At 45.9% G+C, this 18,134-nt stretch overlaps 5 protein-coding genes across 6 annotated transcripts; 2 read left to right on the top strand and 3 right to left on the bottom strand.

Moving 5' to 3' along the window:
- Positions 1-271: 271 nt before the first annotated feature.
- LOC1274005 (solute carrier family 25 member 45) lies at positions 272-2,432 on the bottom strand. Of its 2 annotated transcripts, none has more exons than XM_061647830.1 (6): positions 2,191-2,432; positions 1,992-2,104; positions 1,393-1,499; positions 1,165-1,329; positions 723-1,084; positions 272-646 (listed from the first exon to the last, which is right to left on the bottom strand). In XM_061647830.1, the coding sequence occupies exons 3-6, from the start codon at positions 1,454-1,456 to the stop codon at positions 515-517; spliced, it is 723 nt and encodes a 240-aa protein (XP_061503814.1). In that variant the 5' UTR covers positions 1,457-1,499; positions 1,992-2,104; positions 2,191-2,432; the 3' UTR covers positions 272-514. The 2 variants fall into 2 exon arrangements, with proteins under 2 accessions (XP_061503814.1, XP_312966.5); XM_312966.6 differs by having other exon boundaries at positions 1,165-1,298; positions 2,191-2,410.
- A 4,469-nt stretch (positions 2,433-6,901) lies between these two features.
- On the bottom strand, positions 6,902-7,722 carry LOC1274004 (uncharacterized). Its single transcript, XM_312965.6, has 2 exons — positions 7,353-7,722; positions 6,902-7,213 (listed from the first exon to the last, which is right to left on the bottom strand). The coding sequence occupies exons 1-2, from the start codon at positions 7,477-7,479 to the stop codon at positions 7,023-7,025; spliced, it is 318 nt and encodes a 105-aa protein (XP_312965.4). The 5' UTR covers positions 7,480-7,722; the 3' UTR covers positions 6,902-7,022.
- Positions 7,723-8,592: 870 nt separating this feature from the next.
- LOC133391528 (uncharacterized) lies at positions 8,593-9,139 on the bottom strand. Its single transcript, XM_061646376.1, has 2 exons — positions 8,922-9,139; positions 8,593-8,847 (listed from the first exon to the last, which is right to left on the bottom strand). Exons 1-2 carry the CDS (start codon positions 9,046-9,048, stop codon positions 8,657-8,659), a joined length of 318 nt encoding a protein of 105 aa, XP_061502360.1. The 5' UTR covers positions 9,049-9,139; the 3' UTR covers positions 8,593-8,656.
- A 372-nt stretch (positions 9,140-9,511) lies between these two features.
- On the top strand, positions 9,512-10,055 carry LOC3290959 (uncharacterized). The gene is made up of 2 exons (XM_562596.2): positions 9,512-9,725; positions 9,803-10,055. Exons 1-2 carry the CDS (start codon positions 9,599-9,601, stop codon positions 9,991-9,993), a joined length of 318 nt encoding a protein of 105 aa, XP_562596.1. The 5' UTR covers positions 9,512-9,598; the 3' UTR covers positions 9,994-10,055.
- A 2,928-nt stretch (positions 10,056-12,983) lies between these two features.
- On the top strand, positions 12,984-18,049 carry LOC11175929 (uncharacterized). Its single transcript, XM_003436663.2, has 2 exons — positions 12,984-13,146; positions 17,493-18,049. Exons 1-2 carry the CDS (start codon positions 12,984-12,986, stop codon positions 18,047-18,049), a joined length of 720 nt encoding a protein of 239 aa, XP_003436711.2.
- Positions 18,050-18,134: the final 85 nt, after the last annotated feature.

Genomic DNA, 18,134 nt, shown 5'->3' with positions numbered 1-18,134 from the left:
TTCTTTACAGACTTATTTCAAGTCAGGAAACAATTACCAGACAATTAGTCCTCAGGAAACATTTTGTTCCCAACAGGCTTTCCCTCCCTATCCTATCCGCTGTCATCTTCTTGGGCTTAAGCCTATTGCAGTCCGGCATTACCCCATTCAAAAATGCTTTATTTCTAGTATCCTATCCAACGACCTCTATTCCGCTTTATGCTCCGTCCCGTCGCTTACGCCCTGGCGAAAGTATTTTAACTTATCGGCGAAAGAAATATATCGGTTACTGTTTTTTTCTTTAATATTTATATATTTTCTTATTGCGAATACTTAACATACTTTGATTGATTTTAAACGTAACATATTGTACATAATCTAAAAATTATAAGTTTCTACAAGCTGTACACATCCTGCACGAGATTGTTCCAATCATTTACCTCTCCTTCATTGCTTCGAGCAGGTTTTATACCGGATGTGGGACATCCGACTCCGTCTTACGAATCCACACGCATTCATTAAAAGTAGCAGCAATTCACTTTTCATCCAAAAGGTGTTGACACTTTTCCAAACAGTACTCGTAACCGAGAAAGGTGGCCGAATTGACCGGTGCAGCACGGGCGATGATAACCAAACTGCCACGGAACAGCGAACGCCACCCATGTTTCTGCCGAATCCAAAACGAATCCAAACATGAATTTCCTCTTTCACAATCAACTCAAGACTCCACTCAGTAAGCTCACCTTTATCATCGATCGGAAACAGTGCATCATGCTCTTGTGTACGGTCGGGTCCGTCTCTGCCTGCATTACCGTCTTAACGACGTCGAACGGTACGATAAACATCCACGAGGCAACGCCGGCGACGGCCCCGGCCGTTGCGATCAACGATGCCTGCAGTGCGCCACCGACCGGGACACCAGTAAGCCGCTCCTTGCTGAGCCGGTGCAATCGTTCCTCAATCTCTAGCATGTACTCGTACACATACATGTACACACCGTACGGCAGCACGTCCCGGAACATCATCGGCGTAATGCCGCGGTAAATCCCCGAGAAGCCCTCGCGCCGGAAGATGTCCTTCAGGCAGGCCCAGGGATGTCCAATGACTGCAAAGCACAGATTACGGCACAATCATACAGGGTTTGTTGGATCGCAAAAAGAAACATCGTCGACGCGGAACACTCACAGGATAGTGTCTGAAGTCGCACCTTTACCACTTCGATCGGGCAGGCCAGAAACACTTGCGCTAGACCGGCCATAGAACCGGCGAAAAACACATGCTTCCTCCAGTACGCCTTTCGCAGCCTATCCGAACGTGTGCTGAAATATGCGGTGTAGTGGAAATGAGAATCTAGTAGGCTGTATTGCTTCAATTCGTAAACATCGAATGCTGATCTAGTGAGCCATTACTTACTGCTTCTGCAGATAGCGCAAATGGGAACCGTAGACGGCAAAGACGACCGAGTTGAGAGCACCATTGGAAAGAAGCGGGAAGTACATTCCACGGTAGAAGCCTCGCAGCTACACCCAGCAGTACAGTTAGACGCACACCACGTTGGAACAGAAGGGAAAAAGGAGCGGTAAGACACAACGTCGTCGTCAACAACGGCAACACACATGGCACACACAAACACACGCACAGTCGAACGAAGGGGAAGCTGCAACCGACCCTGACCGTCATCATGATCATCATCATTATTCATCGTCATCAGGGATCTGATTCGCCGCAACAGGTATGTGTGTTGGTGGTTGTTGTGGCACGATGATTCTAAATTTGGCCCCATAGGAAGTGTCGTCCGTACGAGTTAGACGATGTTTCTATCACTGGTCTGGGGGTTGCACGCGTCGCCCACTGCCTCACTTGGATTAATTTCGTACTGGCGTCTAGCCGGATGTATATGTGAGTATGTGTGTGTGTGTGTGTGTACTCGCGTGTGTCTCAGTTGTGCATCGAATGATACAGTTGATGACGCTTGGTGTGTCTTCATGTAATGCCAAGCGTTTTCCACTTACACCGTTGTTGCGTATGATGATGTTGTACATAGCGCTGCCCATGCCGTAGTTAGAGTTCTGCTGCCATGCCTTAATTGTGTCCATCGGATGACCCACCAGCAGACCGCAGGCACCTGTGCATCGTGCACGAAAAACCAAAGCGGCGCATTACGTTAGCGTTGTGCTGTTACCCTTACACCCGTGGATGAGCCACACTTACCACCGAAGGAACCGGCAATGAAGTCACACAGCACCGGATTCATTCTTCACGCGTTGATCTAGTGGTAGCACACGGCAGCAAGGAAGTATCAACGGCACGCACAACCAACCGCAGATTGGGCACACTGATCCGATGGACGATCCACGGCACGACTGCCGCAACAACGCCATCACGGACCGGACGGGTTTGTTGAGTTCTCGACCAACCCAACACCTCGGCGGCAAATCGCTCTCACGTGTCCCGAACCATCATCATCGTCGACGTCGTCGTCATCATAATGTTAACCCCACGAGAAGGTAACGGCGACAATACACACCGCGCATTTCATGGTGTGGATGTTGTCGTGCCGCTTTTTCACAGGATCTACATCTACACTACGCCCACGTCGGAATGTTTCGTCGTGCTATATTTGTGATCGTGGCTGAAGCTTCGCTGTTTGTTTTCACCGTGCCGTCAGCTATTGAATTTTCGCGCACAATGTGCAGCAGAGTAGAGGAGATGTTGATGGTGCCAGAATGCGCGCTTTAACAGCGGCGATTGATAAGACTATGGTGTGCGAGATTCACACGTGTTCGCGATCGAGAAGGCGTGCAGTGGTGGGCGCATCAGTTCTGATCTACGGCTAGCGTTAGTAAGCATTGTCTTATCACCCTCGGGCACTATTTGCAATGCGTGTGTGTTACATGACTGATAGTTGATATGAGCATTAGTTAAGGAGACACATTAACAAATTTGTTTATTAATTGAACCGTAAATGATTAATGGTTTGTTAACGGTCAAGTGTAACAAACAGTGACAAGGAGTGTGAAACAAGTGATCCTCTATTGGGGAATAAATCTAAACATGTTATAATGGGACGGTGGTGAAGTGTTATTTCTATTCGATTATTATAAAGCCATCTGACATTTGAATATTTATCAGGATTATCCCCCTTTAGCTAATTATCCAACAATGTGATAAGGCGTGATAAATCACAACAAGAAATAACGTATCACAACCGTGTTGATCGCACTCATGTCAAAGACCTCAAAGCTGCAAATGGAGATCGCTGGTCAACGCTATTGCAACTGAATTATAATTCGTAACAGCGTCGCAATATATGGGCACAGGTATCCTGTGGTCAGCACTATCAAGACAGTATTTTACGACGCCGCCTGCATAGTGAAAAGTGGAACGGAAGTATAAAGCTCTCTCTCTCTCTCTCTCTCTCTCTCTCTCTCTCTTGTTGGCCTGCTCACAAAAGAGCACGTCGATGTGACATGGCCCGGTCAACAATTATTCTCCAGGATGCTCGGTCCTTTGCTGCAGCCTCCCATCCATGCAGACACCCGATCTCCGTCAGGTCTCGCTTCACCTAATCCAGCCATCGAGTTCGCTGTGCTCTCATGTGCCTTATGCCGAACTGGAGATCGCTGTCGAACACCTTCTTGGTGGGGCATGAGTCCGGCATCCTCATGACATGCCCCAGTCATCGTATCCTGCCAGCCTTCGCCACCGTCAGGATGCTTGGTTCGCCGTACAGCTCAGCAAGCTCGTGGTTTATCCTTCTCCTCCACGATCCATGCTCGAACACAACGCCAAAGATGATCCGGAGTATGCGTCGCTCAAACACGCCCAAAGCGATTGCATCCTCAGCTCGGATGGTCCAAGACTCATGTCCATAGAGGACCACCGGGCGAATCAATGTGCTATATATCTCATATTTTGTGCGGGCTCCAAGTCTTCTGGATCTCAGCAGTCGGTGAAGCCCATAGTATGCACTATTCCCCTGCACAATGCGTCTCCGGATTTCGCTGCTGGTATCGTTGTCCGAAGTAACGACCGTCTCGAGATAGCAGAACTCATTTACTACCCCGTGATTGTCGACGTCAACTAATACGCTGCTTCCGAGATGATCTGAGTTTCCGGCAAGCAGGTACTTCGTCTTCGTCGCATTGATTCTCAATCAAATTCGTGTTGCTTCGCGTTTGAGTCGGGTGTACGCCTCACACACCTTCGCTATTGTCCTGCCGATGATACCGATGTCATCCGCAAAACCAGAAAATGGAGAAACTGGTAGAGGATTGTGCCATGGATGTCGACACCTTCCAGGGCGATGTTGAAGAGCAGGCAGGAGAGTCCGTCATCTTGCCTCAGACCCTTCTGACATTCGAACGTGTTACAGTTCACACAGAGAGCAAATAAAAACCAACTTGCTAGTTTGGTGGTTAACTATGAACTGATTTATTACTAAACATGGCATAGGCTACTATGCCTAGGAAGTGAAATTCTGCTGAGGCAAAATCCCACTGTTTGGTAGTCATAGTAGTCATAGCCTACTACAGAACGATTCCAACGTCAAGTCCGATACTCTTACCTTGCACTGCACCCCATTCATGGTGGCCTCTAACAGCTGGATTAACTGGATCTGGCGTAGAGTGAAAATTTGGTCGGTGGTGGATTTGCCTCCAACAAACCCAGCTTGGTAGCTGCCGAAAAAAATTGTAGCAAGGGGCGCAAGTCTGCAGAACAGGATCTGGGACAGGATCTTGTAGGCGGCATTAAGGACTGTGATGGCTCGAAAGTTCGAGCAATCCAGTCTGTCGCCTTTTTTGTAGACTGGGTAAATGACGAATGGAAGTATGAAGCGCTGACAGCAACAATGAACATAGTGATGACGATGATAAGTCTCATATCTTTCCTCAACAAAGGCGTAATAGTGTAATTAAATAAATGTTAAATTAAATAATGTAATTAAATAAACGTACGAGCAAGTGATGGTATCGGAAAATTCTCAGCGGAACCCACCGAGTCATACACACACACATCCAATCAAGGATAAAATAGGTCTATCGAATAAAATGGTACTTTCTAGCACCTTATACATAGCTCGCCAAGAACTAAATAATGAATTTGGCGTAACAGTTATCAGGACACAACATCGGGAGCAAAGGAATCAAAATCGCCCGGAATATAGACGAAGCTGTTGATCAAACACCTTGTATCCTGGATCGGTAGCAAGTATAGAGAAGGCGACTTCTAGTAAGCACCCAGCTCTTCAAAGAGGACGTATTTCTCCTAGATCTACCTAAAATGTAGCTACAAAATCGACTATGGCAGGGGGAACAGTTAAGCAGCTGTACCAGCAGTAGCAACTTATCCCTAAACCATCGACAGAGGTCGGACCAGGTCGAAGAGCGGGTTCGTGTTAGATTGCATGCAATGCTCAAGAAACTTTACATTATATGGAAAGAACGAAAAAGGATGCGTCGCTCAGAGACACCCAGAGGGTCTGCAGTCTCCACTCGGAGGACCACCGGGCGAATCAATGTGTGATATATCTCACATTTTGTGCAGTCTCGAGGTTTTCTGGATCTCAGCAGATGCTTAAACCTCTTAGTATGCACGATTTCCCTATATGATGCGTCCTCGGATTTCGCTGCTGATATATTTCTCCGGATTTCGCGAACAGCCGTCCTATTATAGAACTAGAACTACTCTACAACCTCGTTCCCTCGCGTTTGGGTCCAAATCAGAGTAGACAGGAGATAACATCACCTTGCAACGATTAAGGAAGTATAATTCCAAAAAAAAATAAGTAAAAGTCGGTACAGAGGGTTATAAAGTTAAACCCGAAAAGAGTGAGTCACTAGTTGGCATAGAGGGTGAGTAACATATTTATGTAACACTCTTAATCACTCTTATAGCTTGATTAAAATTACTAAAAAAGAGTTGGTATTCCCAAGCTATTGTATGGAGCTGTTGGAGAGTTCGGTCCATAGGGGGCTTGAACCCATGACAGGTATGTTGTTAAGTCCTTTGCCTTGGCAGCAGCATCACGAGACCACCAGCCCACGGATTATGTATTACGATTAATCCCAAATACGCCCGATCAGGGGACAGAGTGTCAATCTTTTGAAAATTGTACCATATACGCCTATATCAATGCGCAGTTATGCCGACAGGTTTACTAAACACTACTCATTTATGCTGGCCAGTATCGTGGTACAGTCTTCAACTCGTACGAGTTAACAACATGCCCGTCATGGGTTTAAGCCCCAAATGTTGGGTGCCTCCATCCGTAGGACTATAACTATCCTTCTGTGGGTTGGAATCAATAAAGTCACTGAAAGCCAATCCCACAAGTAGTGGTACAGGCAGGACTTGACCGACAACGGTTGTTGTGCCCATAGAAGAACAGAACTTATGTATGCTATGTCTGAGTAACTATATAGTTCTTGCAACAGCAAACCGTTTGAGTATGGAATTGACATAGGGCTGGTGTTAGAAAGAAATTGTCTTATCTATAATACATATAAGACAAACCAACCACCCATGATGACTCATTCATAAATCTAGACTACCACAATGTGTCCAAACCGGCGTGAGTCAATTCGTTCGCATATTTTGTTGATAAAACCACTCCCTCTCCCTAGCCCTGGTGTCGTCTCGTTCAGCCGTGACGAACTCCACTGTCTTCACCAATGCACTTGGGACATAATCTGCTTTAGAGAGCTCCGGCTGATTTCAGCTGATGTTTGTCACTTTATGCCGTCGTTTTCAACCACCTTCTCGATTTCCAGAGGACTGATAACATTGGATTACAAAGATAACCGGATGGACCGTTTGTTCGTTCTTTCTCTATGATATGCTCCCAGCAAATGTCTCCTCACTCAGTGGAGGGTAAAGTAAGAGCGAAACGATCATATGAAAGTGTGTTCTGTTTATTTAAAAAAAAAAGTATCATATCGAACGAAAAGCAAAAAAAAACAGTCGAACAACGGAAGGGGATGGCGGCACTTAATCACAATCACATCGTGAAGGCTGAGGTGCATTATGACCCCCGGGGACGTTTAGATGACTTCGGCCAGCTTGGCGGCTAGCGTGGCATCGCCCTGGATCTCCAGCTTGCCCTGCGTTAGCGCATCGCCAACGGACAGTGTGCGGGCACTGACCGCGATCAGGTCCTCCACGGTCAGGGTGACGGTCACGTCCGGAGTGGTAGTCGTACCCTTCTCCACCTTCAGCTGCTTCAGATCGATCACTGCAAATCACAAACCCGACACATGCACAACATACATTAGTTTGATACAAAAGTTAACACTGTATACACACACATACAGTCACACACACATACAGTCACACAAACATATGCACGCACTGTTCCTAGACATTTATCTTACCGTATTGCTCGACACCGGATGCGGTTTTGATGTTGAACTGGAACACTCCCAACACCTTCCGGGGTCCGTTCGGGTCGACGGCAGCCACGCGAGCCTTCACCTTCTCAATGACAGTTTCTAGCGACATTATTGATGCGAATTCAGCCTTCCGGTCAGTACTTGTCTCCCAACACACGGTCACGCACACGGTCCGAACGATGCAGCACACGAATGAACCGGGCCGATCTGCAAATGGTGGTTTTATAGCAGCTGTTCCAACCAATCGGTGACGGTGGGACACCAAAGGTTCACTTGCACTTGCTGCTGCTGCTACTGCTGCTGCGGCCTGTCTCTGTGATGGGAGCCGCACAGCCGTAGGTAGACCATACACATATTAGATTGGCCTCAAGATCTTCGACCCAACCCAACCGATGATTAGTGAACAATCGACGGATGGGGCGACAGACGCGTCCCTTCCCTTCGCTTCGCCTTCGATGCTCCTGGATCACCGTGCAGTTACCGGGTGAAGATGGCAATCTTATCTTTTTGACGCTGTGTGTCCTAACGTGCATGATGGCAGTGGGATTGCGGGTTGGGGTCGGCTGTGAAGTGGTTACGCCACATTACGGCAAAGTCATTGCCGACACACACACACAGGCAAACGACGAGTACCTATGGAGAACGGTGTACTTTTAATTGGATTATTGAGCCGTGAATTGAACCGTGGAAGCTCAGAAGTGACTGGGCTTGGGGCCAGCCGGACCGAGCTAATTCGTTCGTCGTCAATTGGACGTCGTTTGCGCCGTCTCTCCTGTACATGATGATGGTTGGGTTGCGTTGAGATTCTGCATAAAGACACATATTCAGGGGTTTAATGTTCTCGAGGGAATGCAAATCTAGACCGATCTGGATCCGAGGGACAATAAATCGACAAAATCAGTTAGTACCCCACTCGGTTCTGCGACCCTAACACCACCAGCCAATCGAACCGTGAAGATAAACGTATCATGAAACGGCATATTTAACTCTTGATAAGCCCATTAATTTTGGACAATTATATACTGCAATTAATTATCGCGATTGCAACAACTGTTTTCACGATAATGCTCTGCTAGCCCTGCCCCGCATTCTTATCTGATTAGCGTTACATGTCGATCAAATTGCTCTTAACTAATAGGAAGACGATGATAGGCGGAAAAAACAAGAAACAATACTTTCAAAGAACAAGGAACAACCACATGGAATTGCATCTGCAAATGAGTTCCTTTTTGATGTTTCATTTTCTTTTATTATTAGCAAATCAGTCAAGGGGTCAGTCTTTCTGTTTAGATCGCATCAACCAGGGCCTGGAAGAGGTTCTGATCGCCCGTCATGGTCACCTTGCCCTGGGCGACGGCATCCTTGACCGGGATCTGCTTCGTTCCGACGGCGATGAAGTCCTCATCCTTCAGGTTGATCACCACATCGGGCGAGCCAGCCTTACCGTCCGACACCTTCAGAGCCTTCAGATCAACGACTGTTTAAGGAAAGCAAACGGATACTATAGAGCGCCAGTCTTTTCGGTGAGATCGAGCGGTCGAGTCTACTTACCGATCTCATGCACACCGTCGGCGGCCTCAATGTTCAGCTGGAACACACCGAGCACCTTGCGGGGTCCGTTCGGGTCGATGGCGGCAACGCGGGCCTTAATTTTCTCGATCACGGCGTCGCACTTCATGATGATGGGAGAAGGTTGGTGTTTTGGAGGTGGCTAGTTACCGGGAACTGTGAGATCTTACAGCAAACTGTACCTTACGAACGTTGGTTCCTGAATTTATATACCAAAACCAGCCTTCGACTAGACACTGCACACACCCTGCCATAAGGCCTGGGATAATCTGTTGTGGATGTCTTGTCTTGAAATGTAGATAAAGCGTGTGTGTACGTGTCATTCTTAACCGGCAGCGCAAGAGTTCCCTCAAATCCAAACACAGTGGATTAATGGAAGCCGCTAGCTACTGAAACGTCTGTTCATACTCTAATCCATGGTTAATCGGAGACGAGCCCCAGCCGCCTGTTCGAAGATTAACCGACCACCAGCGTAACTTCAATGTCACTGGCTTTAGATCAGCCGGTTGCTGGCACCGCGTCATAACCTGTGTCAGGTGATGAAAATATTGATATAAAAAGATGCAACTTATGCACCGTAGCATTCGTTGACGTTCCTTACTTTCGGATCTGCATTCGTTGTGTACCAATCTAACCGCCCACAGCATATAATCATCAGCATGAAGTGCGACGCCGTGATCGAGAAAATTAAGGCCCGCGTTGCCGCCATCGACCCGAACGGACCCCGCAAGGTGCTCGGTGTGTTCCAGCTGAACATTGAGGCCGCCGACGGTGTGCATGAGATCGGTAAGTACACCACATAACGCTCGATCTCACCGAAAAGACTGGCGCTCTATAGTTTTCCGTTTGCTTCCCTTAAACAGTCGTTGATCTGAAGGCTCTGAAGGTGTCGGACGGTAAGGCTGGTTCGCCCGATGTGGTGATAAACCTGAAGGATGAGGACTTCATCGCCGTTGGAACGAAGCAGATCCCGGTCAAGGATGCCGTCGCCCAGGGCAAGGTGACCATGACGGGCGACCAGAACCTCTTCCAGGCCCTGGTTGATGCGATCTAAACAGAAAGACGGATGCTGACTGATTTATTAATAAAAGAGATAAAACTTCATTCGGAATACTATTCGGTCGTTTCCTTTTTGTTAGCTTTGGGATAGGTCTATTGGCTTTGTGATATTTTCAACTTCCACTCGCGGCGTTTGGGGTCCGATCACGATATGCGTGGATCTTTATCCGATAAATGACAAACACCATCGGTGCCTCGCATTCATTTGTGATCGAAGTGAATCAATAATCCAGTCGAACAGATTGCTTGTTCCGGAGATCGTGGAAATGTTGAAGACATTTTTCTTATATGAAATAGTGGAAAAATATAAGCATCACCATTTATGGAAGAATAAGAAAAATAAGAATACGATCAATTGAAGGATCAATATTCACCAGTTCAAATGACACAATGGAAACTTCTTCGGCTAGACTTATTTTAGACTAAAGGCTTAGATATGACACACAGATTGTAGCATTCCCATCGGCAGAGAATTGAATTTGTGCCACAATTTGTGTGATCTATTTTATAACAGATATTGAAAAGCTCACTGACACACCTTTTTATTATTTTACTGTACTGTTTTACTGTTAGTATGATGATTAGTACTAAAAAACAGCATGAAAGGATGGTAAAGCTATTTTTTGTTTTATTCATTTGACCCAATCCAACTTGTGTTATGACCTACTTAAACATTGGAACATGGAGTTCCACAAGAAACCTAGAAACTGCAACATTCAAATTGTTTAAATAGGGCGAGATTTGCTAATAAAACTGTGTCCAACATTTGAATATTTGTTTCATTTTGTGTGGAACTGTAATATGTGTAAAAATATTTAATTTTTTTTGTTCAAATAAAGTAAGGCCTATTATTCATAGTAATCATAGGTAAATCATCATTCATGAATCATCGCTCGTTTTTTTTATCGATGATATTTTTTTAAAATTTACCACTAAAATTAGCAAACACTCTAGAATAATTTACCACCTTGTTTTAGTGCACTTGGTTGTCTGGTAGATTATCGATCAATAGAATATCAGATAATCTTTCACAATCAAAAACAAACAGAAACCATTCGATGCAGCCGTACCATACATTGTTGGTATTTAGCGATGAATGAGCATAATCATTCCACACTTGAGGCGAACACAAATAGACAACAAAGTATCGTTAAGAGCAGTAATTAGCAGCATTCATCTTCAACCGCCTAGATCATGCCACGTAGATGGTTTAAACACATTTAGCACAAGTTCGCTGCGCCTTCAGCAATTTGAGTTCGGCGCACAACGCAACAGAACAGACAAAAAGAAGATACACCACACAGAAGCAATCTTCCCACCATCAGTGTTTTCGGTAGATTAGAAGTCCATCAACTTAAGAGGAAATTAATTTTACTACGCACACACACACACACACGATCGATCGAGATGCCTTTGATGAACATAAACGAAAAGCGCGATGCGCGAAACCCAATCAATGAAGCAAAAACAGAACAGAATGTATAAGGATGGAAAGTTTGATGGAGGGAGGAAAAAACAACAAGAAACCCCATTATTTTACACATCATCACTGCGGCGTGGACCACTCGTTGCTCGACCGATTGCGCCACAAAATAGGCGCTCAACCTTAGTCATTTTCTACTGATCTGTTTCCAATTAGCCAATCATTCGATCATTCTGACAGATAGGTTAAGGTCTATTGCGGCGCGCCGTCACGAACCAGAATCTAACTACCAAAAGGCCGAACCAACGGAACAACGGAGCTTCAACAGCGTTCAACCAGCCACCGAGAAGAAAGTACCGCTAATCCGGCACAACCTGATCTTCGCACGAGATACCCGTCAACCGGTGGCAGCAGCTCGGTTAGAACATGAATTCCCGCGGTTTGCGAAGTGGAAGGATTATCGTCGTGGCGTCGTCGTCGAAGTCGTCGTTGTCTTAATGGTCGCGGAATATCATTAAATGGGAAAGGCAAATTGCGGGGGGGGAAAGTGGTCCAACCACCAAAAGAGCCAACCACCGCTAAGAGCCAGTCCACACCGCCGCCTCGTGATATGGTCAAGCAAAGCAGCGGTTCTTTGCTGGTGCCCCAAGTAAGGGCCTTCTGAGATGGTTGGGGAACAGAGCGAGCGTAAAAGCAGTGGCCCGAAAAAAGAGTGCGAAAACGATCATCTGGCCCTGCTGCTGCTACCGCTCAAGATCAACCCGACGATGGTGATGGCGATAGGCCTGGTGCGCTGATCAGGGAAGACACGCGGAAATGATGTTGGAGGGGAACGGGTGCGCAGAGCGTGTGAGAAAAGCGTGGCGTGGAGAAAATTATAATAAACACACACACACATACTCACGCACTTGAAGCAGACCAACAAAAAAAACAAGAATATTAGGCCTGGAAGTTACTGACCCGTGTGGATTGGAGCTCTTGGAGTCTCGGAGTCTTGGGGTTGGCAAAAGCGAGACAGCTCCAAGCACACCCCGTAGTGCAGACGCGAAAGAGCAGGACATCGCGGAACATCGTGATTGAGGGTGAAATTCGTGGCCGAACATCGCGATCGGATTGACGCGCGTTGCACCCGAACGGGGACGGGTTTTTCACACGCAAGCACATACGGCGTCGTGCGTTTCATCCGCAGGTTCGATCTTCTCAGTTGACACACTTCTTTGGGGTGGATCAGTCGAAACGTGCTGCTGGTCCCGATCGGTCTACAACACCGGGCCCCTGGCGCGAATAAAGCACACACTGCTTTCGTATTTTGGTGTGATTCCGGTGTGTTGGTTGACGTAGTGTACCGGTGGTGCATATATCTCCCCTTACGCACAGTGTTTCCAATTTCCAAATCCGCTTCCAGGAGGCGTGCGGTGGTGAAAATAAATCCCCGCACTTTCGCGCACTAACGTCATCGCCCTGTTTCGGGTCGGTCAGGTGCGGTGTGTTCAGGTTGTGGTGTCCCCACAAGAGCCAGTGCCCAGATTCTCCCGAAAGTGGATACATCACGTAGCGCAAGGATGGTGCTATCGATAAGCAGACACCACACCGTTGTTGCACGGCGCGCCGCATGGTCGTTGATGCCGCTGCAGCTGATAGTAGGCGGCGCCTGTGTACTGCTGATGCTTCAGGATCATCATCATCGCGCGGTGGAGGCTACGATACCGACCATCGATAATATCGGTAATACCCTGGCGAGTGGAGAGGGCAAAGATAAAGCGACGGCGAAACAGACACCTGTGTCTGTCCCGCAACTGTCCCGGGTGAATAATGAGTTGGCAGTGTTCGGGGACGGGGATTTTCTAAGACGAGCCCACCGTTTAGTGATAGCTAGCAGGAGGGAACATGCAGTTTGTTGGGTGGGATATAAAACCGTAAGCCGGTAGAATTGGAAGTGGAACACTTTCACCTGCACATCCTGGAGCTTAAGCAGCCGAAGCCGAAGAAAAAATAGCCATAAATCACGCAAAGCTCTTTTTTGAGTCCGATTTTTTTTACTACCTGATACTGCCGGTGGATATTCGATTCGAAGGTGGCTCATGCGTGGCCCGCTTTAAACAGGTTTATGGCTATATCCAGAAACAGTCAGACCGTAAAAAAATCGCATAAATACGAGACGGCGTTGCAACTACAGCGGGGCGAACTATTTAATTAGTTCGTTTTGGATTACCTTTGCAATGTGTTTTGGATTATTGCAATTGCATTATTACTTACATCAAAACAATCTCTATTAGTGAGGTTGAAAAACTCATCTTTTTGTTTGATCTACGCAGCAGAATCTAGCCAGTGTGTGCTAGCCAGTATGTATATGGGACGCGATCTAGATGGGAAACGAATCTGTTCCGTCTAGTAGTAGCAGGCACTTCTATAGAATAGACCAGGGGTCTCCAAACTTTTCAGTTCGCGGGCCGCATTGCTTCACAATCAACTTTGTTGAGGACCATTTTGACGCTACCTTTAGAATGCGTGGAAGTTCAAATCTTGTTTTAATAAGAAAATACTAGCAAAATACATAAAATTTCTGAAGCTTTCTTTTATTGAATCTTGATTTTCGTCTTCCAGAATTTAAAAAATAACTTTTTGATTGGTTAGTCAGAAAAGAAAGCTATTCAATTTAACCTTCACCCAGTCATCGCGGGCCGCATTAAAGGCTATTGAGGGCCGCATGCGGCCCGCGGGCCGTAGTTTGGAGACCCCTGGAATAGACCACTGAGCTGACGTCTGTGCTGGACTGAGTCTGTTCAATGAGACTAGACGGGTTTAAGGAAACAAAATCAAAATGCTTTCTCTATCTTTTGTTCGCCTGTTGGACATGGTGTTTTTGTTCCTTGGGAAGCATATTTAAATTGTTAAGTAACCCAAACCAACAGTCTGGCTGATGATTTACAGTGACTTTGGTCCTTGTGATTTCTTTCGTCTTTTACCGTAATGCATGAATCGTATCGCATGAATAGATTTTATGTACTTTACAGGGTTTCCCATGATTTATTGGTCAGTTCCCATGATTTTTTGGTTGTATCCCATATATTTTTGGTTCGTTCCCATAATTTATTGGTATTTTCCGATTGGATATCAATACAATTGGATTAAAAAATTCTGGGAAACGACCAAAAATCGTGGAAACGCACCAAAAAATAAGGGAACACACCAAAAATTGATGGGAACCAACCAATAAATCGTGGGAAACTCTGTAAGGCTATACCAAGTGTAAAGGACGTTGCAACAGTTACCAATGCATCATACTTTTTTCGTTCCGGATATATCGTTATCTGGGTCTGCCGGAACGTCGTACAATCTTCGAGTCGTATGACCCAAAAAATAATGCCAATCATAAGTTCAAACCTTATATTAGGAACAACTCAAATAATCTGCTAAATGAAATTCTGGCTACACCAATATGTTATAGAGATAGGCAAACTCATAAGTAGGCTGTTAGGCCGGGTTAACACCGAGTAAAGTTGATATACCAAACAAGAAAAAATAAGAAGTTATCACCGCCGTCAGTGCCACCGGTACCGGAACCGGCCATGTGAGTGAGCAAATTTGTTTATCGCAAAGGTCATGTCTTAGCAACAATGTCTTAATAGTAACGATCGCAACTTTCACTGAACTGAAGAGATTGGTGATCAAAATGGCGCCAAGAGGTGCAACTTAAAAAAAACCCAACTTTGGGAAGGTCTTACTACCGCCATGGCGTTACATAACTACCTTTAAACGTCTAACGTTGTGTGTTTCCACCAAGGGAATTTATCTTATCTTATTCTTCAGGGGTGCCACGAAACTCGTACAACAATATTATTTTTGCCCGTCCGTAATGGGCCATAAAGTTTTACAACAACCAATTGCACTAATGCTGCTATCACGAGACTTGTCAAACGACCATTCGCTGTACCTTGAACGCGGCCACCAATCGACGCTGGTGGATGGGGGATGGGGATGTGCAGTCGAATTAATTTAGCGCGATGCAAAAAAGAAGCATCTAGATTTAACATCGATTGGTTCATCGAAGCCCAACAAAGAAGAAACTGGAAAAGGATAGTCGCCACCTTTTACATGGCCAATAAATCACCCGCGCAGAGCAACACACTTTCTACAAAAAGAAGGAACGAACACCAACAACAATAACAGGAATATTAACCCGGAACTATCGTAAAGCAATGACCTTTTCCGGTTGATAATGAGGAAAGGTGAAAACAACTCACTTAGTCCACTTTTTTTGGTTGGTTTTGTGTACGGAGAGTCTGCCTCCAAGGTGCGAAACGTTAATGCGTGGGATTTTAGGCGGTATCGGACACACACACGCCGACACGTCGGGACTGTAGTACAAGGAGAGCAAGAAGTCGATGTTTTGTATGCAGTTAGCATCTTCTAGGGGGTTTTTGGAAGAGATAGCACGAGCCCGCGTAGTATGGACATTTTTGGATCGCGTTGATGGCGTGTGTGATGGCGAGTTTGTGACGACAATCTGCTTCCCGTACTTTCTACTCTGCCTGTTTGTGGACATTTATTTTTGGTTTCCCAAGGTTACTGTGTCGGTGTTTCGGTCAAGGTTTTTCGACTTTTATCATTGCTAAACGGTTGATTCGTGGTGGTAATCAACAGAACTTGTAGATGTGTGTTACTTAAAGTAATAAAAATAATTTAAGTGAATCTTTTTTTGCTACATAATTTAAAAGATACAATACTTTACGAAGAGAGGGGTTAGGCGGGACAATTATAATTTAGACGAAGAAGAAAATGTCATTATTATACAATACGATCCATGAAATCATATAACACACACTCTTAATGACAACTAGTGATGGGTAAATGCCATTTTCCGGAGTTGGGTTGATCCGACTCCGGTAACCATCGGAGTCACTCGGGAAAAACTCCGGACTCGTCGACTCCGAATCCGGATCAGTCCGGATCTGTCCGGAGGGGTCTAGAAGCGTCCCAATGAGTGTCTGCTCGATCCGGGCAAGTAGTTTCGGTTGGCGGTGCAAAAACAGTAAGGCTATTTTAATTTTAACTGAATTTATGGGAAGCATGCGGGATGTACAAGGAAAAAATGATGTTTTAATCTGATGGAAAAGGTAAATATTAATGCAAGAAAGAAATATTTAAAAAAGGAAGACATTTTTTACACTGTATCGTACATATTCGATCCATTACTTGATAGTCAATGAACTCATCAAGAGTTATCTGAACGAAAATGGACAGTCATTTTGGGAATTAGCAATTACAACGTCAACCTACTACTCGCCCGGATTTTCATTCAGAATCATTCAACTAACTACTCGTTCAGAATCATTCAGACCCATCCGGACTCATCCGAACTGATCCAGACTCATTCGGAGTCATCCAGATTGATCCGAACTAATCCGGACTGATCCGGATTGACCCGGACTGATCCGGATTGATTTGCAGTCAAATTCGGTTACGATCCGGAGTCGGAGTCATATTTTGCGCACCGAAATCGGAGTTGATCCATGACTTCGCTCCGAACTACCCAGCACTAATGACAACACTTTTAGGTGCTCTGCCGGCATTGTTCTTTTTTTTATTTACATGATTTACTACTTAGAGAGGTTTGGTAGTATCGCAAGTAACGCAACCGGGGATAATCAAGTTTTTGGTGCTACTTCTGTACGCTCCACATAAGGTGGAATTGAACCACAACCGTTCGTTGTTAGAACCATCCATTTGTTTTCGGCCACCACCAATAAATAAATAAACAATAAAACCTATCTTTACTAACCGACGATGTGTTCGTTGTTGTTCTGATTAGTGACGAACTTTGAAACTTTTAAAAAATTGAAGAAATACAGTCAACTCTCTCGAATCTCCGATCTGTCTGAATTGAAACCTCCTCTTATTAAAAACCTCATCGACTGGTTTGCAGCGAACAGTAAAACATATAAAATTTAAGAATTGGATTTTGTGTAATCTGTCCGATAAAATCCTTAGTCAAAAAAAAGTAACACCTCACTTACCTGATTTGTAACCGGTTGTCGTTATTTTTTTTTCTCTCCCTTTTCCGCACTCAGTAAAAATTCTACAATCACCCGTCGTACAGCAGTTGATTCTTCCGCGACCTTTGGTAGCGGCCGATCCGACCGTTGTTGCCGACGAACCGTCATCGGGGCCGTCGTCGATGAGCATGAGCATGATGTTGAAAGATCCCGTCAAACCATCGCAGGCAAACGACGATGCCGCCACCGCCGCAAAAATGGGTACGAAAGACAGCAAGCAGGCGCAAAACAGTGCCCGGGATGAAGCAGTCCGGACGACGTTCCTGATACCACGCACCCGATCCTTGCCGGGCTGTCCACTGTGCGATGCTTCGGTGTATAGCTACTGCGACGAGAAGGTGTACCACGACGCGTGCTGCTGCGGTTCCATCAACGGTGCCGCCCCGTTCGGTGGAGGCGGAGGTTTCGGAGGGTTCGGTGGCTTCGGTCGACAGGGGTTCGGTGGACCGGGTGGCTTTGGTGCTCCTGGCGGCGGAGGTGGCTGCGGCTACCAAGGTTGTGGATTCCTTTACGCCAACTCCTGCTATGAACATCAGCTGATAGTGAACTGTTGCTGTAATTCGCCATACTAGATAGAGCTTAGGCAGGTCGCTCGAACTGTGGGTTGTACTTTTCGGATAGTCTTCGGTTTAGAGCAGTTTATCGATAAGACATGCT

This window comes from Anopheles gambiae, chromosome 2 (genome assembly GCF_943734735.2).
Source record: "Anopheles gambiae chromosome 2, idAnoGambNW_F1_1, whole genome shotgun sequence".
Taxonomy (NCBI): Eukaryota; Metazoa; Arthropoda; class Insecta; order Diptera; family Culicidae; genus Anopheles; species Anopheles gambiae.
This window is presented reverse-complemented; position numbering and strand designations above follow the sequence as displayed.